General features: G+C 42.8%; 2 protein-coding genes across 3 annotated transcripts in view; both read left to right on the top strand.

Annotated features, from left to right (window-relative positions):
- The first annotated feature begins 294 nt into the window (after nucleotides 1-294).
- Nucleotides 295-25,746, top strand: FAM221A (family with sequence similarity 221 member A). Of its 2 annotated transcripts, XR_012157515.2 has the most exons (8): nucleotides 295-488; nucleotides 4,621-4,794; nucleotides 5,481-5,671; nucleotides 9,910-10,116; nucleotides 14,717-14,830; nucleotides 15,572-15,660; nucleotides 17,817-17,901; nucleotides 25,562-25,746. XR_012157515.2 is itself a non-coding variant. In XM_073333711.2 (7 exons), the coding sequence occupies exons 1-7, from the start codon at nucleotides 424-426 to the stop codon at nucleotides 25,622-25,624; spliced, it is 903 nt and encodes a 300-aa protein (XP_073189812.1). In that variant the 5' UTR covers nucleotides 302-423; the 3' UTR covers nucleotides 25,625-25,746. The 2 variants fall into 2 exon arrangements, 1 of the variants encoding a protein (XP_073189812.1); XM_073333711.2 differs by lacking the exon at nucleotides 17,817-17,901 and having other exon boundaries at nucleotides 302-488.
- STK31 (serine/threonine kinase 31) overlaps nucleotides 17,921-27,340 on the top strand; it is a 94,966-nt gene continuing 85,546 nt past the window's right edge. Inside the window, exon 1 of the mRNA XM_073333714.1 lies at nucleotides 17,921-18,554. The gene's annotated coding sequence lies outside the window, so the exon portion shown is untranslated. The remainder of the gene's footprint in view (nucleotides 18,555-27,340) is intronic.

The following is a 27,340-nucleotide window of genomic DNA, read 5'->3' as shown; positions in this document are numbered from 1 at the left end:
CGGCCCTGGCCTTATACCAGTATAAAGGCAATGAAAGCCTTGTCTGCACTAGAAACCTCTCGCTGGCAAAGCTACACACCCCTGTGGCTATATCACCAGCCCTTCTACCCCGCTGATTCCTCTCCCGCCGCAGAAAGACCAGGGGGATAAAACTGCCCCGGGGGGCGGGCTGGACTGAGGCGCCGGCCGCGCTGGGGGGATACTGCGGAGACTGGGCGGGCGCAGTCGGCCAGTCCCCGCTGGAGACCCGTTGAACCGGCGCCAGCCGAGCAACGGCCCAGCCGCGCGAAGGGCGGGGGCAAGCGCTCGTCTCCCGCCGGAGCCGCCTTCCCCCTCGGCTGGGAGGGCGGCGCTTCCGAGCGGGCAGCCGGCGCTGCGAGGCGCTCCCCCCCGTCCCGCCCCGGGCCTGGGAGACCGGCGCGGATGGAGCGGCTGCGGGTGCAGGCCGGGGGCGCGGCGGCGGTGGACGAGTACCTGGAGTACCGGAGGTGAGGGGCCGCCTGCCCCGGGACGGGACCGCCCTGAGTTTCAGAGGGCTGCGGATAATGTTAAGGCCCTTCCTGGTGTGTCACGGTCTCACCTGGCCCCGGGGTCGGTCCCCGTCCCCGCTCGGCTGGGGCTGGGGCGTGGGTCGCCGCCCCTCTCCTGGGGATGGGGGCGCAGGTGCCTGGGGTGTAGTTCGCAGGCTCTTTCTCCTGCCCCGCTTGGGGGTGGGCTGCGGGGGTCAGGCTCCCTATCCCCTGGGCTGGAGATGGCGGGTGCTGGTTGAAGAAGCAGGAGTGACTCTCCTCGGGGAACACTTTAATAAAGCTGAAATACCGTTTTACGAGGGAATAAACGGGAATCCCTGGCGGGGGTGGTTTGGAGCATCCAGGTAGGGGAATCCTCTAAATTAGAAGGGTTGGACACTGGGTAATTTCTCAGCCAAGTCAGCCTCTGCTGTTAGACTCGGGGAGGCGCTCTGCCAGAGTATAGAGAGAGGTTCCCCTGGAGGCAGGGTAGATAAAAATCAATGATTTAAAAAAAAAAATCAGATATTTGTATTTAAATGGGATTTTTTTAATAAAATGCTTTTTTTGAGGAAAAGACCTATCTAAAGATAGTTTTAATTAAGATACATTATAGCTCAAAGATATCTCCTCATGGAATAGGGATTATAAATTCTAATTCTGTAGTATGAGATGATATATTCATGTAATGTTTAAGAAAAGTTTTGTAAATGAGTTCCAATAGTTCATGGATTAGGGACCTAATTTTATGGGGTTCCACAGGCTTCTGGAGAGATTATTATTTAGGTTAATCTTTCTATCTACCCAATGGGACTCAGTGCTCAGTCTAGAACAGTGGTCTCCAAAGTGGAGTGCGCACCCCACGGGGTACGCAAGACCATCCCTGGGGTTGCGCGGCAGGAGGAGCGCCAGTGAAGGAGCACCGCCGGCATGGCGGCAGCAGCGCTCCTGGACCTTTGATTCTTCGGAGGCATGCCGGCGGCAGCTCGGTTCTTCCTGCTCCGTCTTCAGTGACACGCTGGCAGCAGCTCTTTTTTTTTTTTTTCGCTTCCCTAGAGCTGGCCCTGGGGGTGCGTGATCCAAAAAGTTTGGAGACCACTGGTCTAGAAGATACCATCAGGGATGCTTAGTTTTGCAGTTTTCAAACTGTGGATTTGTGTCTCCAGAGGTAACATGCTTGTTAACAAAGGCCACATCTGCAGAACCTGATGTCACATGGCAAATTATACCAGTATATTTTATCTGACAAGGTTCTCTTCTCATGCAAATCTGTCCCCATCCAAATATCTTTAGGAACCTGGAATCTTTTTTGTTTTGTTTTGTTTTTTTGAGACATGGGAAGAACGCTTTTTTCCTCCATGGAAACACCAAAGCAACAAAGCTTCTTGCTTAGCAACGGGAAGCAGTGTTTTGTAAATAAAAATGTTATTTAATACTCCACCTGAGGTTATAATCCTGGTGTTATCTACGTTTTGGTGTTAGACTTCTTTCTTTTCTTGCTGTGCGATATGCTACAGCTGATTTTTAAGTTATCATTGATTGAAATTCTGGATAGGAGAGCTCAGCAAAATTTAGGATTCACCAGGACTCTAGAATGTTTTAATGAGTTCTGTGGATACATCAGAACACTTCAGAACTTTAAAAAATGTTTCTTTTTCAAAGGCAGGGAGAGGGAAATCTTCCAACTACCCCATGCAATGCCTTTATCTCTGGTATTATGGCTCTATTAATATTTGTCTCATTGAGCTTTGTCTGTGAATATTTTGACATGCAAGTACCTTTTCTGTTGACATATATAAACTCATCTTTTAGATATATCTCAGTTGAAATATGAGAATGGAAATTATGTTTATGTTCCCCATGCCCAGGCGTGCTTGTATGCCTGCCATCTGCCCATGAGTAAACTTTTGTGAAATAGTTTGGGAGGACAGTAAGCCAGTTCAACTATTTTTTTCAGGAAATACAAATTGACACACATTTTATTTTGACAATTATAAAAATGTCCCCATTTGTAAGAATCTCTAGGTGCATCTTATTAAAATAATAACTTTTAAAAAACCGCAAAAGTGAATTAGCTCCTGTTTTACTTACCCTACGTGATGCAATACCTTGCACACTATTTTTAGCTTAAGAAAACATTCAGTAAAATATGAAAGATGCAGGTAATCATACTTTTTATCCATATATGTTCAAAATGCTTTAAAAAGGAGGGTAAATTTCAATAAATTGTTATATCAGGTGTTGATGAAATATATTAGCGCACATTATGTGATATTGTATGTTACTGATATATTGTGAATTTGCATATGTATATCCACACTGTAGCTTACTGAAAAACAGGCCTATGTTATATCTATTTGTAGAAAGTCTTAACACATGCAACTTACAATAATACTATAAATTTTTATAGCATTTTATAAACATGAATGAATGAAGTTTAACAACTCCATGAGGCAGGTAAGTATTATTTCTGTTTTACAAATGAGGAAACCGAAGGCCTTTTAGGGCTTGTCCTTATTGCAGAGTTAACTAGAATTATAACTTGAGTGTTGCCCCTTGAGTCCTGTCCACATACACAAATCTTGAGCATAGTTAATTCAAGTTGGCTGGCCTGTTGGGATGTAGGTTATTGCTCTGGTTAGCATGGCTCATCAGCTGCTTATAGCAGTGGTTCTCAACTGGGTTTCGCGTACCTTTGGGGGTACGCAGAGGTTTTCCAAGGGGTACATCAACTCATCTTGATATTTGCCTAGTTTTAAAACAGGCTGCATAAAAAGCACTGTCGAAGTCAGTACAAACTAAAATTTAATATAGTCAAAATGAGAAAATAAGCAATTTTTCAGTCGTATGCTGTGACACTTTTGTATTTTTATGTCTGATTTTGTACGCAAGTAGTTTTTAAGTGAGGTGAAACTTGGGGTACGCAAGGCAAATCAAGACTTCTGAAAGGGGTACAGTAGTTTGGAAAGGTTGAAACCTACTGGCTTACACAATCACTTTGCGCTGCTAATATACCATTCAATACATCTTGAGTGTTATTTCATGGTGTAGCAGCTGTGATTCAAGCTGGGTTAACTTCAGAAGAGTTAACTCAAGAATAGATAACTGGAGCGAAGACATAACCATACAGCAGTGGCCCCTGAACATTTTAGGGTCATGCCCCCCGCCCCTGAGCCAAGGATGGGAGTAGGGTCACAGCTCCTGGGGCAGGTGGGGAGACGTGGATAGGGGTAAGGGAGCAAGACTTAGAGTGGGGCTGGGGCTGGGAGCAGAGCCAGGGCTGGGGCCAGGAACAAAGTCGCGGCCAGGGGCCCAGGCTGGGGTGGAGCCACAGCTGGGCTGCAGTGGGTGCAGAGCTGCAGTGAGGCTGAGGCTAGGGCCAGGGCCAGAACAGAGTTGGGAGGGGGGGCTGGGTGGCACTTCCTCTCCACCCCCTGTGGGGGCTGGCCTGGTCACCACCACACCCCACCAAACATTCCTCCATACTCCCCTAGGGGGTCGTGCCCCACAGTTTGCGGACCTCTGCAATAGAGAGATGACGTGGCTTATTAGTGGTCATGCAGGAAATCTGCGTCAGAGCTAGGAAGACCTCAGAACTCCTGACTTGCAGTCCATTTTCTTCAACGTAAAAAGGAACTTGGTAGCTTGCCGCTCCACTCCATCCTTCCCTAGCCCTTCTTTACACACTTTTCATACCATCTTAATTAATTAGCCTCTTACAGTTGGTATGGCTACTTCCACCTTTTCATGTTCTCTGTATGTATATATATATCTTCTTACTATATGCATATTCTATGCATCCGATGCAGGGGGCTGTAGCCCACAAAAGCTTATGCTCAAATAAATTTGTTAGTCTCTAAAGTGCACAAGTACTCCTGTTCTTTTTTCCATACCGTTAAAGCCAGTTTATAAGCATTTGTTTAAAAACTTGAGTACAGTTCCTTACAAAGGCTATCTCTAGGGTACTATTATGGAAGATAAAATAATATTCAGTGTTGTTTACTGGTGTATCATTATATATTTTCAGAATTGCAATCTACCTTTGCCTCCCTCAATTTTACTGAAAGTTAAATGTAATTAAAATATTATGAAACACAATTATATGTTGCAGAATTGTAGGTGATGATGATAGAGGGAAACTCTTTACCCCTGAGCAATATGAAGAATACAAAAGAAAAATGTTACCAATACGATTACAGAACAGATTGTACGTGAGCTGGAGATCACCAACTGGGATGGACTGTAAACTTGTGGGCCCGGAAACACTCTGTTTTTGTACCCATAGGTGAGTTTTGTTTTGTTTTTCTTCTTGCTGCTGAACTTTGTTTTTACTTAGAAAATGTAAAATGTTTATAAAACGCAGTGTCATAGCAGTAGTTAACTCGAGAATCTGGGGTGAAAAGAGTGATGTAATTTAAGGAAGCATTTTTGAGACGAATGAAATCATTCTATAGTGATCTATAAATGCAATTTATGCTTGGAACTGTGAGTCTACCAGAGATTGAAGTAGTCAGAGATAAATTCAAGAGTTCAGAGCTTTGAATTTACTGATATATTTACACTTATTGTGTGGATCTATGACCATTTGATTCCATCACCACATACTGCTTTGAAAATATATACTTGAAATGGTGCCAAAGGCAAATTTAAAGGTCTGCCATATTTTTTCACTAGAGTATAACTTAAAAAGCACTTGAAACCCCACACAGCAACGAAACCTACCTTTTGTGAGAATGAGCACATTTTTTGTTTGTAGAAGAACTAAATGTATCTCTGCATTAAACTTGAAATCTAAATTATAAATTCCTTAAAGAAATTTTTAATGGTAAATGCTGAATGACTTTGAGCTATAATTGTTTGCAGTGTTGTTGCAGCCATGTTGGTACCTCAGTGACTTGGTCTCTTTGAACTATTAGGGTATTGTTATAGCCCATATGCATATGTACTAATTTATTTTTTTTCTGTTTTTAGGTATAAACAACACAAAACAGATTATGAAGAGATTCCAAAAAATCGTCCTATTTGTGTACCCTGTCGAGTGAGCCGTTGCCAGTGCAAATCCTATCACTATGTCCCTCTTAATGGCACTCAGCCCATTCGTTGTAGATGCAAGCATTTTGCTGATCAGCACAGTGCAGCACCTGGATTTTCCTGTAACTCCTGTAAGTTAGTTTCTTATAAATACACATGCAGTATTCGTTACTACTAACTTAAGCAGCATAGGCTTTAAATATAGGTATATTTTCTAAACTTAGCAGGAAATAGCACTTCATGCCCATGCAAGATTATTGGTAACACTAATTTAATATACTAATGGTTAAATTCAGGTATCACTCAGTTCAGTTGAAGTTTTGCTATTGACTTTAGTGGGACTAGGATTTGGCCCTAAAACAGGAATTATTATCAGCAGTTAAACTATGTACTCAAGTATCAGAGGGGTAGCTGTGTTAGTCTCTATCCACAAAAACAACAAGGAATCCGGTGGCACCTTAAAGACTAACGGATTTATTAAGGCATAAGCTTTCATGGGTAAAAAACCCACTTCTTCAGATGATTTTCTGTCTTTTAGAGCTCTTCAAATGATATATTGATGGATATTTTTAGCTAGATTTCTAGATTGCTAGTAAATTACTTGCATGAAGTATGAGAAATAATTTATAGAGGAAGGATCTCATAAACCAGTTTTGCTTGCAGCATGGGGAATAATATCTAACAGAATAATATACAACATTGATATAACAGCCTTTCAAGAATTAACTCTAAATCATATGTAGCAAATTAGTTTAAGTGTAACTGGATTGTTTCATACTGAATCTTTAAACTACAAACGAATATAATATTTTTGAATGACAGGTCATATTATGCTTAATAAATTTTCTAATGCTTCAAGTATATATGATAGTTAAGAGGCCTGGCTGTGTTTGAAAATTCTGTAGAAGATGTCAGGAATTGACCCCTCTCTTGAAAATTGTAGATTTTTATTATACTGGAGTTAGTTTACACAATCTTGGCTCTCAGTCTCCTTTGCCTTGTGACTAGAATATTTGGAACCCTGGCTTTTGTTTTTATACAAATCAGGGTACTTCCTTTTCTTTAAACAAATAAATAAAACCATCCTGGTTGCAAGCAATGGCTGTGATCGGTGAGGAACAGGATCAATACCGGAATAGTGTTGATGGATTTTTTGTTTTCTGTAGGAGTATATATCCACTGGGTTTATCCTATATACTCTTATAAGCTGTAGTATATATGTGTATAGAAATATAGAGTGAAGTGATTTCTTTGCTCCCAAAGATGGGACTAAGTCATCACAGTGCTCTTGATTCAATCATAAAGAAGTAACCGTGGTAGTAGTTTTTCAGATATTTCATTCTGTGGTCTACTTTGTAATAGAGACTCTTCGTAGCCTCTCTCCTGTTCCCAGCTTTACAGTCCCCCATTTCTTGTATCGCAAGTGTTCCATTTTGTAGAGCACCAAGAAGAATTTTGGGAGTCTTGAATCACAGTTTGAGTACCACTGTGAAGGTCCAAAACATGGCAGTGTTCTAATAAAATTTGTGGATGACAAAGTTGGGAGGTACTGCCAAAACAGGGGAGGACTGGAATATCACACAAGAAAATCTGGAGAACCTTAAAAATTGGAATAGAAATGGGATGAAATTTAATAGTTCAAGGTCATGCACTTAAAGACTAATAAGAATTTTTGCTATAAGCTGTGGATGAACCTGTGGAAAGGAACAGAGGAGGAGAAAGACCTAGGTTTGTTGATGACAGGATGACTATGAGCTGCTAATGTGATACAGCGGTGAAAAAGGTTAAATGCAATCCTAGGATGCATCAGGTGAGGTATTTCCAGTAGAGATAGGGAAGTGTTATTACCATTATACAAGGCACTGGTGAGACCTCATCTGGAATACTGTGTGCAGTTCTGGTCTCCCATGTATAAGAAAGATGAATTCAGACTGGAACAGGTGCAGAGAATGGTTACTATAATGATCAAAGGAATGGAAAACCTCCCTTATGAGAGGAGACTCAAGGGGTTTGGCTTGTTTACCCTAACCCAATGAAGCCTGTAGAGAGGTGTATGTTCTCTCTCTCACTCACACACCCCAGAGATGAAATGGAGTTATTTAAGTTAAGCACCGATGTTGAAACAAGAACAAATTGATATAAACTAGCCATAAATAGGTTTAGGTTTGAAATTAGTTGAAGGTTTCTAACCATTAGAGGAGGCAAGGTCTGGGACAGCCTTCCAAGGAGAGCAGTGGGGGCAAAAAACTTAACTGGTTTTAGTTTATGGAGGGGATGGTATAATGAGACTGCCTAAAATGGTGTATGACCCATCAGTCACTGCTAGTACAAATATTCCCAGTGGCTGTAGTGGGGACATCAGAGTGGGAGGCTGAGTTGCTACAGAGAATTTTTTCTCAGGTGTCTGGCTGGTGGGTCTTGCTGACATGCTCAGAGTCCAACTGATTGCCAATTTGGGGGTTAGGAAAAGGTTTCACCCCAGGGGGTTTTCCACTTTCCTCTGCAGTATGGGCGCAGGTCACTTGCAGGTTTAAAGTAGAGTAAGTGGTGGATTCTCTGTAACTGGAAGCCTTTAAATCATGATTTGAAGACTTCAGTAACTCAGCCAGAGGTTATGGGTCTACTACAGGAGTAGGTGAATGAGGTTCTGTGGCCTGCAGTATGCAGGAGGTCAGACTAGGTGATCACAATGGTCCCTTCTGGCTTAAAAGTCTATGCCTGTAAATAACTTTCCCAAGGTCACACAGGGAGTCCATGGCAGATCTGGGAAGTGAACTCAGGTTGCTAGAATCCCAGACTTGTGACTGATCAGTTGGACCATTCTGTGCCCTGATTTAGGTCCATGAATCCTTCTTGGCTGGGCATATGTTGGGCTACATGCTGCTGCTGGGTGTGACTGTGCCCATTCTACAGAACAGCTAGAGCCAATTGGCAAGGGAGGTGAAGAAGTCAGAACTATTGCTGCTATCCAGTGGCGTAGCCAGGTGGAGAAAACAAGAGGAGCGGAGATAAAAAAAAAGGCGCCACCCGCAGCGGCGCTTGAGGTCTTCGGCATCGGGTCCTTCGCTCGCTCTGGGTCTTCTGCAGCATTTTGGTGGTGGTGGTGGTGTTGGGGTCCTTCAGTGCCGCCGAAGACCCGGAGCGAGAGAAGGACCCAATGCTGAAAGACACGGAGCGCTGCCAGGTGAGTAAAAATTAAAGGCGCCAAAAAATTAAAAAGGTGCCACTTCTGCTCAGTGGGAGAGCGGCCGTTGCCCTGCTCCTCCACTAGCTACGCTACTGATGCCATCTGGGGGAGCATAACAACAGTGGATCTCACTCACTAGTTGTTACCTTAGCTCAGGGGTGGGCAAACTTTTTGACTTGAGGGCCACATCTGGGTATGGAAATTGTGTGGTGGGCTATGAATGCTCATGAAATTGCAGGTTGGGGTGCAGGCTCCAGCTGTGGGCTCTGGGGTGGGGCCAGAAATGAGTTCAGGGTGCAGGAGGGGGCTCTGGGCTGAGGTAGGGGGTTGGGGTGGGTGTGGGAGGGGGTACAGGTTCCAGGGTGAGGGCTGGGGTAGGGGCCCAGGAGGAGGTCAGGGGTGCAGGCTCTGGGCAGCGCTTACCTCAAGCAGCTCCCGGAAGCCGCAACATGTCCCCCCTCTGAGTCCGGCTCCTATGCGGCGGCGCGGCCAGGTGGGTCTGCGAGCTGCCCCATCTGCAGGTGCTGCCTCTGCAGCTCTCAGAAGCAGTAGTAGCAGCAGCATGTCCCCCCCCCGGCTTTTACACAGAGGCACAGCCCTGGCCAGGCAGCTCTGCGTTCTGCCCTGTCTGCAGGCACCCATTCCAGCCAATGGGAGCTGCAGAGCCAGTGCTTGGGGCAGGCGTAGTGTGTGGAGCCCCCCTGGTTGCTCTTACATGTAGGAGCTGGAGGTGGGGGACATGCCACTGCTTTCGGGAGCCACATGGAGCTATGGCACAAGCAGGGCAAGCCCCTGATCCTGCTCCCTGGTAAGAGATAGAGGGCTGGATTAAAAGGTTTGATGGTCTGGATGCAGCCTGCAGGCTGTAGTTTGCCCACCCCTGCCTTAGCTGAAGCAGCCTCCACCTCGTTTAAATTGTTGGACAAATTGTAGGAGCACGTGCACAATCAATCCTTCGATTTGCCTGGGACTGATTCCAGGAATAGAACTCAGATTCCCATGATTTAAGCACATGTTCATCCTTTTTCTTATAGAGCATCCAAATGGAAAGTGTGGTTGGGTACTTATGCATGGAAAGAAACCAGCAGTGCTTGGGAAAGCAACAATTTAGGGAAACTGTAGTGTGTGAGAGATAATAAATGAATAGACTCCATTATCTCACTCTGAATACTTTTTATTTAGGTTCTAAATGTTCAGGATTTCACAGCTGCTTTACCTGTGGGTGTGGTCAGCCAACATATGCTCATGAAACGGTTGTGGAAACTAAACAAGAGCGCTTAGCCCAGGGAAAACCTGTGGGGCAGGATGTTCCTTATGCTGCAATGGGAGGATTAACTGGCTTTAGTTCACTGGCCGAAGGCTACATGAGACTTGATGACAGCGGAGTCGGTAAGTGCAGGAGACTTGAGATAATATTTTGATCCTTTGTCTATTTAATTTTCTTATATGAAAGTCTCTTGAAATATGAAGTTTCAGGGCAAGTTAGACTTTCCAATAGGATGGGGACTCCCAATTCCTGATTTTTTTTTTTTTTATAGATTTAAAGGCAAGAGATGATCATCTTCTGACTTCTTGTAGAAAAGAAGCTATAGAAATTAGAAGATATGACATAGTTGGCATCATGGAGACTTGGTGGAATAATATGCATGACTGGAATATTGGTATAAAAGGATACAGCTTGCTCAGGAAGGATGGCAGGGAAAAAAGGGAGGAGGTATTGCCTTAAACAGGGCCGGCTCCAGGCTCCAGCTTTCCAAACAGGTGCCAGGGGCGGCAGTCCATGCATCATTAGGGCTGCATGGGTTTTTTCACCGCCATGACAATTTGGCATCAGCTTGTATCTTCACAGTTCCACGGTAGCAATTCGGCGGCAGCTCCCTTTTTCAGGTGGCAATTCGGCATGCTGCTTGGGGCAGCAAAAACAGTAGAGCCAGCCCTGGCCTTATGTATTAAAAATGTATACACTTGGACTGAGGTTGAGATAGAAATAAGAAACAGACTTGTTGAAAGTCTCTGGGTAAGAACAAAAAGGGATAAAAACAAAAAGGTGATGTAGTGGTAGGGGTCTACTGCAGACCACCAAACCAGGAAGAGGTGGAGGCGGCTTCTTTTAAACTAACAAAATCATCCAAAGCACAGGACTTGGTGGTGATGGGCGACTTCAAGTACCCAGACATCTGTTGGGAAAACACAGGAGGGCATAGATTATCCAACAAGTTCTTGGAATGTATTGGAGACAATTTTTTATTTCAGAAAGTGGAGAAAACTACTACGGGGAAGGCTCTTCTACATTTGATTTTGACAAACAGGGAGGAACTGGTTGAGAATTTGAAAGTGGAAGGCAACTTGGGTAAAAGTGATCATGAAATGGTAGAGTTCATGATTCTAAGGAATGGTAGGAGGGAGAACAGCACAATAAAGACAATGGATTTCAAGAAGGCAGACTTTAGCAAACTCAGGAAGCTGGTCGGTAAAATCCCATGGGAAGCAAATCTAAGGGGAAAAACAATTGATGACTGTTGGCAGTTTTTCCAAAGAGACATTATTAAGGGCACAAGAACAAACTATTCCACTGTTTAGGAAAGAGTCACTATGGCAAGAGACCACTCTGGCTTAACCAGGAGATCTTCAATGATAAAAAAAAAAAGTCCTGCAAAAAGTGGAAACTTGGTCAAATTACAAAGGATGAATATAAACATATGTATGTAGGGACAAAATTGGAAAAGCCAAGGCACAAAACAAGATCAAACTAGCTAGGGACATAAAAGGAAACAAGAAAACATGCTACGAATACGTTAGAAGCAAGAGGAAGACCAAGGGCAGAATAGGCCCATTACTCAATGTGGGGGGAGGGAGGGAGAGAGAGACTAACAGAAAATGTGGAAATGGCAGAGGTGCTTAATGACTTGATTTCGGTTTTCACCAAGAAGGTTGGTGGCAATTGGACATCTAACAGTGAATGCCAGTGAAAATGAGGTAGGATCAGAGTCTAAAATAGGGAAAGAACAAGTCAAAAATTACTTAGACAAATTAGAGGTCTTCAAATCACCATGGCCTGATGAATTGCATCCTAGAATACACAAGGAGTTGACTGAGGAGATATCTGACCCATTAGCAATTATCTTTGAGAAGTCATGGAATAGATTCCAGAAGACTGGAAAAGGGCAAATACAGTGCCCATCTATAAAAAAGGGAAATAAGGATAACCTGGGGAATTACAGAACAGTCAGCTTAACTTCTGTACCTGGAAAGATAATGGAGCAAATAATTAAGCAATCAATTTAAAAACACCTAGAAGAGAAGAAGGTGATAAACAACAGTCAGCATGGATTTGTCAAGAACAAATCATGTGAAACAAACCTGATAGCCTTCTTTGACAGGGTAACAAGCCTTGTGGATAAGGGGGAAGTGGTAGATGTTGTCTATCTTGATGTTAGTAAGGCTTTTGATACTGTCTTGCATGACCTTCTCATTAACAAGCTAGGGAACTACAACCTAGATGGAGCTACTGTAAGGTGAATGTATAACTGGTTGGAAAATCATTCCCAGAGAGTAGTTATCAGTGGTTCAGTCATGCTGGAAGAGCATAACGAGTGGGGTCCTGCAGAGGTTGGTTCTGGGTCTGGTTTTGTTCAATATCTTCATCAATGATTTAGGATCAGGGATCAGCAACCTTTGGCATGTGTCTCGTCAGGGAAATCTGCTGGCGGGCTGGGACGGTTTCTTTATCTGCAGCATCCGTAGGTTCTGCTGATTGCAGCTCACACTGACTGCGGTTTGCTATTCCAGGCCAATGGGGGCTGCGGGAAGCTGTGCGGGCTGAGGGATGTGCTGGCTGCCACTTCCAGGTCAACAGGGGCTGTGGGAACAGCGAACCACGCCCAGTAGGAGCTGCAATCAGCCGAACCTGCAGATGCTACAGGGAAAGAAACCGTCCCAGCCTGCCAGCGGTTTTCCCTGACTGGCTGCATGCCAAGGGTTGCTGATCCCTGATTTAGATAATAGCAGAGAGTACAGTAAAAGTTTGCAGACAATACCAAGCTGGGAGGGGTTGCAAGTGCTTTGGAGGATAGGATTAAAATTCAAAATGATCTGGACAAACTAGAGAAATGGTCTGAAGTAAATAGAATGAAATTCAATAAAGACAAATGCAAAGTGCTCCACTTAGGAAGGGGACAATGTTGCACACATACAAAATGGGAAATGACTGTCTAGGAAGGAGTACTGTGGAAAGGGATCTGGGGGTCATAGTGGATCACAAGCTAACTTTGAGTCAACAATATAACGCTGTTGCAAAAAAGGTAAACATAAGCAAGAGTATTGTAATCAAGACATGAGAAGTAATTCTTCTGCTCTACTCTGCACTGATTAGGCCTCAACTGGAGTATTGTGTCCAGTTCTGGATGCCACATTTCAGGAAAGATGTGGACAAATTGAAGAAGTCCAGAGAAGAGCAACGAAAATGATTAAAGGTTTAGAAAACATGGCCTATGAGGGAAGATTGAAAAAAGTGGATTTGTTTAGTCTGGAGAAGAGAAGACCGAGGGGACATAATAGTTTTCAAGTACATAAAAAGGTTGTTACAAGGAAGAGGGAGAAAAATTGTTCTTAACCCCTGAGGATCGGACAAGAAGCAATGGGCTTAAATTGCACCAAGGGCAGTTTAGATTGGACATTAGGAAAAACTTCTTAACTGTCAGGGTGGTTAAGCACTGAAATAAATTGCCTCGGGACATTATGGAATCTCCATCACTGGGGATTTTGGAAGCAGGTTGGACAGACACCTGTCAGGTATGGTCTAGATAATACTTAGTCCTGCCTTGAGTGTCAGGGACTGGACTCAATGATCTCTTGAGGTCCCTTCCAGTTCTATGAAATTCATTCATTTCTGTATCCAGAAGATTACATTCTGGTTGAAGGATATTGACATTCAATGAAGACATTGAAATGCCTACTTGATATTCCCCTGTTTATATATTAAAGAACTGAATTGGCCCTCTTATCCCAATATAGCTCTGTGGCTCTCATGTGCCACTTGGTCATCTAACCCATAAGGGTAAGTCCTCATTAGAAGCACTTCTTCCCAAGATACAGTCCCCATCCCGCATGTGTGATCTAATTCTTTGTTCTTTAGATGTATGATTTTGCATTTGGCCATACTGAAATGCATATTATTTGAATGAGCCCAGTTTACCAAATGATTCAGATCACTCTGCATAACTGACTTATCCTTATCACTGTTTACCATTCCACCAATTTTTGTGTCATCTGCAAACTTTACTAGCCATGATTTTATATTTTTTTCCAGGTCACCCGTACAGATGTTGAATGACATTGGGCTAAGAACAGATGCCCGTTAGAAACACTCCCATTCATTGATGATTCCCCATTAACAGTTACATGTTGGGGTATCTTTGTTTTCTCTTATTATTCATTTTAAGTTTTCAGCCTGACACATGCAGATAAATGATTTTTTTCCCCAGTGTAAGGCACAATTCATAGTGGGATTTCAAGCTGATTTGTATACTGAGTATTAATTGTAATCTTGTAACAAAATTGGGCATATGTAGAACTGGGTTATCATCTTACACCCCTGGTTCTTAGAGAACTTCTACATTCAAAACTACATTACAGGGGAGTAAAGAGAATCAGGAGTCTTTATTTTGAAACACTGTTGGTATTTGATTATATTTTAAAATCTGGGTCTGGTCTCCACGATCTTTCTGCAATGTAGTTCCCGTATAGTACAGTCACAGCAACAGGAGGAGAAGAGCTCAGCCATTTAATTTCTTTTCAAGCCATACTTTGGTTCTTTTACCACACCTACTTTGTTCTAGTGTTCTGGATGATACACAATGCATAATTTTTTCATGCTGTTTACTAAGTATCAGCATTATTTATTTTAACTGGTAAGTATGTTTGGTTTCCATCATGTATGATTAACTCTTCTTGTGAAGCTAATTTTTCCCCCCAATATGTTTTCTATTAGGGGCACCCTCTGCTGAATTTCTAGAGTCACCTAGTAGTGGCATGGACCATCCATTTCTAAAAGCATTCCAAGGCCCATCCAGTTCTGCACAAGCCAGCTCACAATTAACAAGTGGTAATGAAATGAACTACCATGCTTTTTTTTTTTTTTTTTAAATTGTTGTGTATTAATGTCAGATTGCCTTGATACTGAGTACACTGTATAATGTTGACTTTTTGATGTTAGGGAAAGCTTAAAGGTGTACATTAGAGTTCAAAACTAAAGCAAATATTTAAGACATTTCCTCTAAGAGGGGTGTATGTAATTAATATACAAACTTTTCTGTAATCAAGATTTTCAAAACAAGGGTTTTTTCATTGTTTTAGAGAATCTCTCTCATTAGTTTAATGTTTTAGAGAAACTAAATGATTAGTTTAAGAACTAGATTTTCTTGCTTTTGATGCCCTCCCCCGCACCTGTTTCCTTTAATAATGGAATCCTCTATTCACTGGAGTACTGTCTCTCCATTTTTGTTTCCAGTAAGAGAACACACTGTATGTATTTACTCAGTGTAATACTGGGCTATGACTTTCTGCCTATATCGACATAGCTGTAACGTCACTTCTGTCCCATGGCTAGTAAGATGGTAGTTACAATGTAGCTCCTCTGAGGCCTCTCATAGAGACTACTGGTCTTTTCATTCCAGACCTAGTTAACAGTGCTGCTTACTTGGCTGAAGGTATTGCTTTTAAGTAAAATAGGGCACTTCTCCCTTGTGCAGACTGAAATTTTCGTTTGAAAATCTTTTTCCAAATATAAAGCATATTGAAATAAAAACAAGTATTTTTAATAGACATTTGTTTTGTGTTTCTTCAGGTGGCTCTAGTGCAGCAAAGCAAGTTTCTAATTTAAGGAGTTCTGAAGAAGAGGACATGGCTTACTTTGAAAAACAGTACCAGCAACGGGCAAGTCATTGTATTTAGGTTTAATACAAACATGTTCCTTAAAAGTAAAGAGGCTCAATTTAAGGTGGATAAACTTAAAATTGAACTTGCCTACAATGGTGCACATTGCTTTAACTGGTATTCTGATCCTGAAAAATGTATTAGCATTTCAAAATGAGGGTTACAACATAAAGAACGAGGAATACTAATGGCACCTTAGAGACTAACAAATTTATTTAGCATAAGCTTTCATGGGCTAAAACTCACTTCATCAGATGCATGGAGTGGAAAATACAGTAGGAAGATTATATATATATATATATATATATATATATATATATATATATATATATATATATATATATATATATACACACATACACACACACACCCCCAACATGAAAAAATGGGGGTTGCCATACCAACTCTAACGAGACAAATCAATCAATGCCCCTCTGCCATGTACATTGGCCAAACCGGACAGTCTCTACGCAGAAGCATCAATGGACACAAATCAGACGTCAAGAATTATAACACTTCAACCTCTCTGGACACTCAATTACAGACCTAAAAGTTGCAATTCAACAAAAAAACCCTACAAAAACAGACTCCAACGAGAAACTGCAGAACTGGAATTAATTTGCAAACTGGACACCATTAAATTAGGCTTGAATAAAGACTAATGACCCATCCACTCCCAAACTAAAAACTATTTCCCCAGGCTAATTTTTCCCCCTACTGTTACTCACACCTTCTTGTCTACCTTTGAAATGGGCCATCCTGATTATCACTACAAAAGTTTTTTCTTCCTCCTACTGATAATAGCCCACCTTAATTGATCTCTCTCATATAGATATATCTACTGTATTTTCCACTCCATGCATGGTGATGAAGTGGGGTTTACTCCACAAAAGCTTATGCCCAAATACATTTGTTAGTCTGAAGTGCCACTAGTACCCTCGTTCTTTTTCCCCGATACAGAGTAAACATGGCTACCATTCTGAAAATGGTTATGACATAGTGTAGGTCCATAGGCCAATCATATCTGGAATAGTTCAGTGACCTTCTCACCGAGATCAGGCATATTTAATTTAAAAACTTAACTTGCTTTGGCCAGAGGAAAGCCAAAGCATAACTGCACCAAAATACCAAACAATCACAGAAACAAAAATATCAGTAATTGTTTTGGACAACTAGGAGAAACTGTAAAAACAAAATAAACCCACAAACCTCCTTCGGATACCCAGAAAAACATGGACTGCCATTCTCAGGCACAAAACTGCTTAATACCTCTTTAATTTATATGTAGTCATTCAGATTCTGGTTTAACTCCACCATCTTAGCCGGAAGTGAATTCTACCCATTCCTCTATAAAGTAATATTTCACTTAACTAGTTTTGATAAAGCCTAATGTTATGCTTGTTTCCCGCATCAGGTAGCGTTTGTTTCTGTGAGAACTGGTCTTTGAAATTGAATCTTTTCTTGAGAAACATTACAAAAAAAGAAAAGTGCTACAGATTTTGCAAATGTAACAGTTTATAGATATAGCATTACTACTAAGTCTCAAGACATTTTCAAGTATTTTCTTTTCCTTGGTGAAGAGGTAAGAATTTCAGATATTTGATTCAATTCTGCAAAGACTGAGGCATTTTCTTTTTCTTGAGCAAATGAGTAGTCCCACAGCAGGACTTAGCCGTGTGCATAACTTTAGGCATGTATGTCAAAAAAGTGAGTAAGACCCTGACCCTGCAAAGAATCTTCCCAATGGGGACCTAGCACCAGTGGCAGCAGCAGGGTCCATCTCTCGCTGGCCCCACACAACCAGCACCAGCTCTGGTCACTTACTATTTTTCAGAAAATTTCCTTTAATTTTCAAAAGATTAAAGTGGGGCTGTGATTCCTCTCCCAGTCACTCCCTCAGCTCAGGAACCATCCACAACCATCCTAAGGGCTGTGTTCTTTTAAAAGGAAGGTTTCAGAGTAACAGCCGTGTTAGTCTGTATTCGCAAAAAGAAAAGGAGTACTTGTGGCACCTTAGAGACTAACCAATTTATTTGAGCATAAGCTTTCGTGAGCTATAGTTCACTTCATCAGATCTGTAGCTCATGAAAGCTTATGCTCAAATAAATTGGTTAGTCTCTAAGGTGCCACAAGTACGCCTTTTCTTTTTTTAAAAGGAAGGAGACCCAGCCCTGCTCCTCTAGATACCTCTCCACCTGCTGGCAGGCTACTTTTCAGCTCTTACTCAGACAAGACTAAAAGGTAAGTGCCATTTCTCACCCTCTACATCTCCCTCCCAAAGCAGGTAAGAGCAACAGGGGTGTCATGACAGACAGTTTATTTAAAGGAAATGGATGTCTGATGCCATTGACACTTCCTCTTGCTGGACTCAGCCCTATTATTGTCATTTATTACAGTTTTCATTCCTGTTATGCCACCTTGCTTCCAGCATACCCATCACTGCTCCAGGGAAACACTGCTCTGCCTCTTCCCAAGACTCAGCCAAGTTACAGATCCAAAATATATCCAACAGAGCTGCCTTTCCTATGGCAACTGGTAAACCAGACAACCCGTTCCTGCACTTGGAACATCCCATGGCAACATGTACTTCATTACCTATCACAGTTCAAATTGGGAGGACCGGTCCAAGAAAACAGGAAAGCAAAAAGAAGCTAGCTGCCAGACATAACACACCTGTATGATGCACAGGTCCACTACATAGTCCACAGGTCAGAAACAGACAGCACAAGGCATCACAAACTAAAGCGGATGTTGATCAATGCAAGACCTACTGCTAACGAACAATACACAACCACATCAGTGATGAGGCTCCTGATATAGCCTGCATCACCAAGACCTGGCTGGATGACAGAGCAAGTTCTGTAGTAGCCAATCGCATTCTCCCAGGATACTTGGTACGCCCCGACCTAGAAATGACAAAAAGCCAATTGGTACTCCATTCATTTTCTTTGAAAACAGACCACCACAGAAAAGGATTCATGAAGGAGCTCACTGGCATGCGGTTGGCAATGGTGGTAAAATACCCCAGTTGTCCTGGGAGATTTCTATATTGATACTAACAAGACCACAGATACAACCCCCGCAAAACCCATCTCCTCACTTGTCTCCCTAGGACTTTCACAGATCATGTCTGGCCTTTTTGTTTTCATTTTTAACCAAAAAATTCCTAGGTTTTATAAAAGCAATTATTTTTCCCCACCCAAATATTGGAAGGGCCAGAACTTCCCACCTCCCCTCTCTCGAAGGTGAGATGGTGGCTCAGTAACCTGGGTGGCCCTAGTTTCTGATCCACCATCTCTTTTTCCAGAGTGGGGATGGGGATGGATCAGAAGTACTGGAATGACTTGAGCGCTGATGTGTTCTGCTGTCAATCCCACGCCCATCCCATACTTATTACCTGTTCTACCGATAGAATGGATGTTTATAGCATTCAAAGCAAATAAGTTAGTGAACTACTTTTCATACCAAAAGTAGTCAAAAATGAAAAATTAGGGCTGTTTTGAAAGTTAAAAAAACAAAAACAGGAAAGAGGAGAGTGAAATTTATACAGAAAACTGCAAAGTTCATTTTTTGCACTGATTTTTCACCCCTTTTTATTTTTTGTAACAAATGTGGATAAATTTCCAGAAAATTTAAACAAAATCAGAAAATGCAGGGCCTTACCCACATAGCTGACTCGTACTCCAACAAATTCCAAAGCCTGCTGAAGGAGAACAGCACCCCGCCCACGGGGTGAGGAATCAAGGACCTGGTGAATCATTCTACACTGGCCTCTGCCATTGACGTGTTTGCCCCCAAATGACCCCTTCTCCCCATTGGCCACACAGATTATCTTGATTTTCTGACACCCTGTGCTGGATGAAGAGAGAGGGTGGAAATACAAAGACTGATTCCGACAGGATGAAACAAATTCCTCAAAGCCTATACTGAGGCTGTATTTCAAGCCAAGAGCTTTCCTATCAGCCTTCTTTGAGGCTGCCAAATCCCACGCCAAGGAACTAGCCAGAGTGGTAAATTCCTTCAATCCTGAATGCCTACAACCTGTAGCAGAGCCAAGAACACCAAGCACCACAAAAAACTATCCTACTTCACTAAAACAATCACACACATTCAGGAAGTCTTCTCAAACAGCATGGATCTGCTTTGCCTGCACTCACTAACTAAGAACCAACTGCATTCTCAGAATTCAGTACATTGACTCATCGAGAAGTTTTGGACACCCTAAAGGAGTCCTGATCCAAGACTTGTTCATGACTTTCACAAGCCAGGAAGGGCATAGGTCAGATTCACAACTAGTGCCACTCCTGAGTGAAATAGCCAATGCTTTGGTCATGCTGTCTAGAGTGGTTCACAACTGAGTGCCAGTCTCAGAGCAGACAAACTGATAAAGGCAGGGCAGATATCCCAAACTAGTGGTATGTATCATAATTAGATTTTACCAACCCAGTAACAAATGTGAACTTCTGGATCACTGTAACAGTCTTACTATGTAGTCACAGACCATCCCCTTGGGCTCACCAATCTATATTGCCACCCAGGCAAGCTGGATTTAGTGATAAATGGTCACTTACACCAGAAATCATAAAACATTTAGGTTGTGACCAGTCACTTTCCTCAGATCAATTTGTACCGTAGATCTCACACCAAAGACAATGCTGGTAGCCAATCCCATAGTAAATTAACAGAGGATTTATTAACTAGGAAAAAGAAATGAGATAATTTACAGGTTAAATGAGTTCAGCCTATGGTTCCATGTCAACTATCTTTATTTCCCTCTTGCAGCATTCCAACTCACGGGATGAGACCCTCTACATGTACTTCTCCATGGGTGGATGGGGCAATTAAAGCTTTTGTCCTACAATGGCTCACAACTTTGATAGCCCTCCTGGATGAGCCACTCTTCCCTTCCCAGTTCACAAGTTTGGAGCAGGCATTTTTAAACTTATATTTTACCTTGTAACATGGTATACAAACATTACAATTATAATGTTAATGCATGCAGCAACTTAGTCTTTTTATAGCACCTAAACACATCCTTACAAGTCTAACACTTATCTAGAACAATATTAACATATAGGTGAGCTGGTTTGGTTTCCAGCTATGAATTTCACAGTATTCAGCAGACATCTACAGACTCTGCAAGAGCTGGCACTTGGTTTACCAGCATCACAGCCTCATTCAGAGAAGGAATCTTCCCTTCCTCCTTCAAACACAGAATAGTTGGACTAAACATTGAAGAAACCCATGCTGGCTAACCCAATACTAGCCAACTATCACAGAGCGTCAAACCTCCCGTTCCTGAGCAAACTCGGGGTACGTCTACACTACAAAATTAGGTCGAATTAATAGAAGTCGGTTTTGTAGAAAGCATTTTTATACAGTTGATTGTGTGTCCCCCCACACAAATGCTCTAAGTGCATGTAGTCGGCGGAGTGTGTCCACAGTACCGAGGCAACCGTCGACTTCCGGAGTGTTGCACTGTGGGTGGCTATCCCACAGTTCCCGCAGTCTCCGCCGCCCATTTGAATTCTGGGTAGAAATCCCAGTGCCTGATGAGGCTAAAACATTGTCGCGGGTGGTTCTGGGTACATATCATCAGGCCCCCGTTCCCTCCCTCCCTCCGTGAAAGCAAGGGCAGACAATCGTTTTGCGCTTTTTTTCTTGAGTTACCTGTGCAGACACCATACCACGGCAAGCATGGAGCCCGCTCAGCTAACCATCACCGTATGTCTCCTGGGTGCTGGCAGACGTGGTACTGAATTGCTACACAGCAGCAGTTTATTGCCTTTTGGCAGCAGACAGTGCAGTATGACTGGTAGCCGTCATCGACATAGTCCTGGGTGCTCTTTTAACCGGGTGCCTGGGCAAACATGGGAGTGACTCAGCCAGGTCATTTCCCTTGTTTCATCTTGTGGCGATTGAGTCCTACCGGCAGTGCACTGTCTTTTAACCTCCAGCTACCAGAAGATGATGGCTAGTCGTCATACTGCACCGTCTTCTGCCGAGCACCCAGGAGATGATGATGGCTAGCTGTTGTACTGCACAGTCTGCTGACAGCAAGATGTATAAAGATAGATGAAGTGGCTCAAAACAAGAAATAGACCGGATTTGTTTTGTATTCATTTTCTCCTCCCTCCCTACCTCTGTGAAATCAACAGCCTGCTAAACCCAGTTTTGAGTTCTATCCCTGAGGTTTTGAGTTCTATCCTTGAGGGGGCCATTCAGTTTCTTGCAAAGCCACCCCCTTTGTTGATTTTAATTCCCAGTAAGCCAACCCTGTAAGCCATGTCGTCAGTCGCCCCTCCCTCCATCAGGGCAACGGCAGACAACCGTTCCGCACCTTTTTTCTGTGCAGATGCCATACTACGGCAAGCATGGAGCCTGCTCAGATCACTTTGGCAATTAGGAGCACATTAAACACCACGCGCATTATCCAGCAGTATATGCAGCACCAGAACCTGGCAAAGCGATACCAGGCGAATAGGCGACGTCAGCTCGCTGACGTGAGTGATGAGGACATGGACACAGACTTCTCTCAACGCACGGGCCCTGGCAATGTGGGCATCATGGTGCTAATGGGGCAGGTTCATGCTGTGGAATGCTGATTCTGGGCTCGGGAAACAAGCATAGACTGGTGGGACTGCATAGTGTTGCAGGTCTGGGACAATTCCCAGTGGTTGCAAAACTTTTGCATGCGTAAGGGCACTTTCATGGAACTTTGTGACTTGCTTTCCCCTGCCCTGAAGTACAACAATACTAAGATGAGAGCAGCCCTCACAGTTGAGAAGCGAGTGGCAATAGCCCTGTGGAAGCTTGCAACGCCAGACAGCTATCAGTCAGTCGGGACTCAATATGGAGTGGGCAGATCTACTGTGGGGGCTGCTGTGATGCAAGTAGCCAACGCAATCAAAGATCTGCGGATATCAAGGGTAATGACCGTGGGAAATGTGCAGGTCATAGTGGATGGCTTTGCTGCAACGGGATTCCCTAACTGTGGTGGGGCGATAGACGGAACCCATATCCCTGTCTTGGCACCGGAGCACCAAGCCGGCGAATACATAAACCGTAAGGGGTATTTCTCAATAGTGCTGCAAGCATTGGTGGATCACAAGGGACATTTCACCAACATCAACGTGGGATGGCTGGGAAAGGTACATGATGCTCGCATCTTCAGGAACTCTGGTCTGTTTCACAAGCGGCACGAAGGGACTTTTTTCCCAGACCAGAAAATAACTGTTGGGATGTTGAAATGCCTATAGTTATCCTTGGGGACCCAGCCTACCCCTTAATGCCATGGCTCATGAAGCCATACGCTAGCAGCCTGGACAGTAGTCAGGAGCTGTTCAACTATAGGCTGAGCAAGTGCAGAATGGTGATAGAATGTGTATTTGGACGTTTAAAAGCGCGCTGGCTTTTATGGCATAAAACATTTTACTATGCCATGTCCTTTGGCTGAAAGTTCATAGCCACAATTAGTCAATTCAGTCTATAGTCTAGGAGTACTCTTGGATTCTTTGCCAACACTGAGCCCTCATCACAACAGTCACCACAAGTAGCACTTTCAGCTGTGTCTGGTTGTGTGATGGGGTCCACTCACTGCATGTGGCACCTCCTGCTGGCAGCTCCAGGGATTGGTTCGTGCCAGGCACTGCTCTTCTCTGTTAGGCCACAGAGTGAAAGAGACTATCTTGCTGTCAGAGCTGCAGCTTCCTGTTCATGGCAGGGCCCTCCAGCCAGGTCACTAAGGTCCTCCCCATCCAGAGAAATCAAAGACCTTCCAGACCAGCTGTCTGGCTGGTGTCCCCAGTGCCCTCTGCCACTTCCCAGTGGCTGGAAGGAGAACCCAAGCCCACTCTCTACTCTGGATTCCAGCCCAGGGACCCTATAACAGTGGCTCTCAACCTTTCCAGACTACTGTACCCCTTTCAAGTGTCTTTTTTGTCTTGCATACCCCTGCGTTTCACCTCACTTAAAAACTACTTGCTTACAAAAATCAGACCTAAAAATACAAATGTGTCCCAGCACACTATTACTGAAAAATTGCATATTTTCTTATTTATACATAAATTAATTGGAATATAAACATCATACTTACATTTCATACTTACTTACATGTATAATATATACAGCAGTATAAACAAGATATTGTCTGTATGAAATTTTAGTTTGTATCAACTTCACTAGTGCTTTTTTTGGTAGACTGCTGTAAAACTAGGCAAATATCTAGAGGAGTTTCCGCCCCCAGTAGGAAGACCTCTGCATACCTCCCCCCTAGCTGAGAACCATTGCCCTATAACAAGCAGCCAAGGTCTGTATGGTCCAACTCCTTGCTGCTATTACTGTGGACTTCTTCCTTTAGCTTCCCCCTTTTTCTTGGTTTGCGCGCGCGCGCGCGCACACTATAGACTACTTCCTTGAAGCCTCTTGTTGCTTACAACTTCTGGGCTTTATATAGGCTTCTCCTGTTCCTGCCCAGCTGAGACCATTTCCAATTAGTGACCTGCTCCCTGTCTCCTTCTCCAGGTGCAGCCTGGGCAGTTAATTGGTCTGCTTAGCCACTTTAACCCCTCCAGGTCTTGTGTGGGTTGGATCCCCAACACAGCTTGGTTAGGAGACTCTTTTCCATCCCAGTGGAGGAAGACTTGGCTGGACTACAGTAATGTAATGTAATATACCTGAACATGAAACCTTTGCACTTAGAAAACTCCACCTAGTACAAAATGCTGCAGCTAGTCTCCCCAGCAACACAGGCTACTGTGAGCATATCACACTTGTCTTATTGGAAAAACCTGGGAAGTGGGTGGGCGCCACACTTGTCCTCTACTCTCTACACTGGCTTCCCATAGAATTTTGAGTTGAGTTCAAGGTCTCAGTTCTTATCTTCAAAGCTCTCCATGACCTCAGCCCAGGATACCTAAAAGACTGTGAGATGTTCTGGGATGAAGACAATGGTGGACAATTTCACTTCTCTGGCACAATGGAACTCTCAACAATAAGAGTAAAGCTCATCTGTGCGGGAGACATAACTTTCTTCAGGAGTGGTCTGAGTCTGGAATGAACTCCCCCAGGGACTAAAAACCATCACAAATCTCATCACTTTCCATTCCAATTGCAAGGCGTATTTCTTTGACCTTGTCTTGCCTAATGTAAACACATAGTAACAGGTGTATTTATTTAACAAATATTAAAAGAACCCTACCAAAACAAGATACTCCACTTCAAGAATACAATAAAATTACAAAAGGGACACAGGTTAAATATGTTGCTTTAAATCTCCCCAACCCCTCTTTGATATCTTCCCCCCCCCCGTCTCTCAAGGCAGTGCAGTGAACACTTATACACCAAAGATCCACACACCTTCTCAATACAGTTATTCAAAATAATGTTTAATGTACCCATGCATCACACTCCAGTGAGTGCTATAGACCAATTATTGGCTTCCAAAGCTATGGTATATACATGCAAAATTGAAGGAGTTGCTATATTGAAATTGCAGTGGGATGAATATAAATCCACAGTAAAAAAGGGTAGTCAGGTACATATTTTGGCAAATCAAAGCATGCAATAGGAAACTAGTGAGGGGAAAATCAATTGGGAGGAAGAATGATCTTGTGGTTAAAGCAACAACCAAGAACTCAGGAGAGCTGCCGAGACTTCCTTTGTGACCTTGAGTATGCAAGTTAGTCTTTTGGTCTGTGTTCCACATCTGTAAAATGGTGTTAATAGAATTTCTCTTCATCTAATGAGTGTGAGGATAAACTCATATTTGTGAGGTATTGTGGTGTTGGGGGCCAGGTAAGTACCTAGATTTCTATTATAAAGTAGTAGCTTAATTAGTACTGCATGGTTGATTTGTTGACACACTAGTGCTTGGACCATTGCTGTTTTTCTTTTATTGCAGCTGAAAAATGAGAAGGCTGCTAAACAGAAAGTTAAAGGTCCACTGCCATCAAATAATCCATGAAGATTAATGAAACAAAGGAGTTTTTGTAATACAGAATCGTTTATCATTATATTTAAGTGTATTTTCATGGTGTTTATTGCACACACATATTTTCTAGTTTCTCAATATTAACACTGCTATATTAAAGTATTGATTAAATTCATTTAAAAATACTTGGTGATTCTGGTTCTTTCAAATAAAATTGTTACTTTTTATCAAAGTAGCTTGACATACTATCTAAGCTCTCAAATATTGCTGCATGAGTCATATGTAGTAGAAAATTATGGTTTTTAGAGACTTCTAGAATTTTTCATTTAGGCTTTGATCCAGCAAACACACGCTTAAGTGCTTTGCTGAATCAGAGCCTTAGGACAGCAAGTAAAATATACATTATACACCACATCATATCATCAGACTTCCATTACATACTTGCTTCTTTATATGTGGACTTAGAGTTATTCTTGTTCCTAACTTTCTACTCATTGGGGTTGTAGTTTTAATATTTTCTTAAAAGACACAGACACTGCTCCCTTCACTGGCTTCACATCTTCCACATCAAATTCAAATTGTTTTTTCTCACCCTCAAGCTTCTGCAAGCTCTGTCCCTGCCAACATATATTCTTCTCTCACCTCAGGCTCTGCATTCAGCTAATTCTGCTTCCCTTCATGCCTGTTTTGTATCCTTCTAATACACTCACCTCTGTAAAAAGAGCAGGAGTACTTGTGGCACCTTAGAGACTAACAAATTTATTTGAGCATAAGCTTTCGTGAGCTACAGCTCACTTCATTGGATGCATGCAGTGGAAAATACAGTGGGGAGATTTTATATACAGAGAACATGAAACAATGGATGTTACCATACACACTGTAACAAGAGTGATCAGGTAAGGTGAGCTATTAAAAAAAAACCTTTTGTAGTGATAATCAAGGTGGGCCATTTCCAGCAGTTGACAGGAACATGTGAGGAACAGTGTGTGTGTGTGGGGGGGGAATAAACATGGGGAAATAGTTTTACTTTGTGTAATGACACATCCACTCCCAGTCTTTATTCAAGCCTAATGTAATGGTGTTCAGTTTGCAAATTAATTCCAATTCAGCAGTCTCTCTCTGGAGTCTGTTTTTGAAGTTTTTTTGTTCAAGAATTGCGACTTCTGGTCTGTAATCGAGTGACCAGAGAGGTTGAAGTGTTCTCCGACTGGTTTTTGAATGTTATAATTCTTGACGTCTGATTTGTGTCTATTTATTCTTTTACCTAGATACTGTCCGGTTTGGCCAATGTACATGGCAGAGGGGCATTGCTGGCACATGATGGCATATATCACATTGGTAGATGTGCAGGTGAACAAGCCTCTGATAGTGTGGCTGATGTGATTAGGCCCTATGATAGTATCCCCTGAATAGATATGTGGACACAGCTGGCAATGGGCTTTGTTGCAAGGATAGGTTCCTGGGTTAGTGGTTTTGTTGTGTGGTGTGTAGTTGCTGGTGAGTATTTGCTTCAGGTTGGGGGGCTGTCTGTAAACAAGGACTGGCCTCACTTCAAGCTATCTGGTCACTCTATTACAGATAAAATCTCCCCACTGTATTTTCCACTGCATGCATCTGATGAAGTGAGCTGTAGCTCACAAAAGCTTATGCTCAGATAAATTTGTTAGTCTCTGAGGTGCCACAAGTACTCCTTTTCTTTTTGCGGATACAGACTAACACAGCTACTACTCTGAAACTCTCCTCTGTGAT

This window comes from Lepidochelys kempii, chromosome 2, assembly GCF_965140285.1.
Source record: "Lepidochelys kempii isolate rLepKem1 chromosome 2, rLepKem1.hap1, whole genome shotgun sequence".
NCBI lineage: Eukaryota > Metazoa > Chordata > Testudines > Cheloniidae > Lepidochelys > Lepidochelys kempii.
The sequence above is the reverse complement of the archived record's forward strand: the minus strand, read 5'-3'. Positions and strand labels throughout refer to the sequence as shown.

What these genes read in the sequence shown, in the direction of transcription:
- FAM221A (XM_073333711.2), top strand. Translation starts at nt 424, where the DNA reads ATGGAGCGGCTGCGGGTGCAGGCCGGGGGCGCGGCGGCGGTGGACGAG. An exon ending in GAGTACCTGGAGTACCGGAG is followed by an intron (nt 489 to 4,620) that starts GTGAGGGGCCGC and finishes TATATGTTGCAG; the next exon opens with AATTGTAGGTGATGATGATA. An exon ending in ACTTGATGACAGCGGAGTCG is followed by an intron (nt 10,117 to 14,716) that starts GTAAGTGCAGGA and finishes GTTTTCTATTAG; the next exon opens with GGGCACCCTCTGCTGAATTT.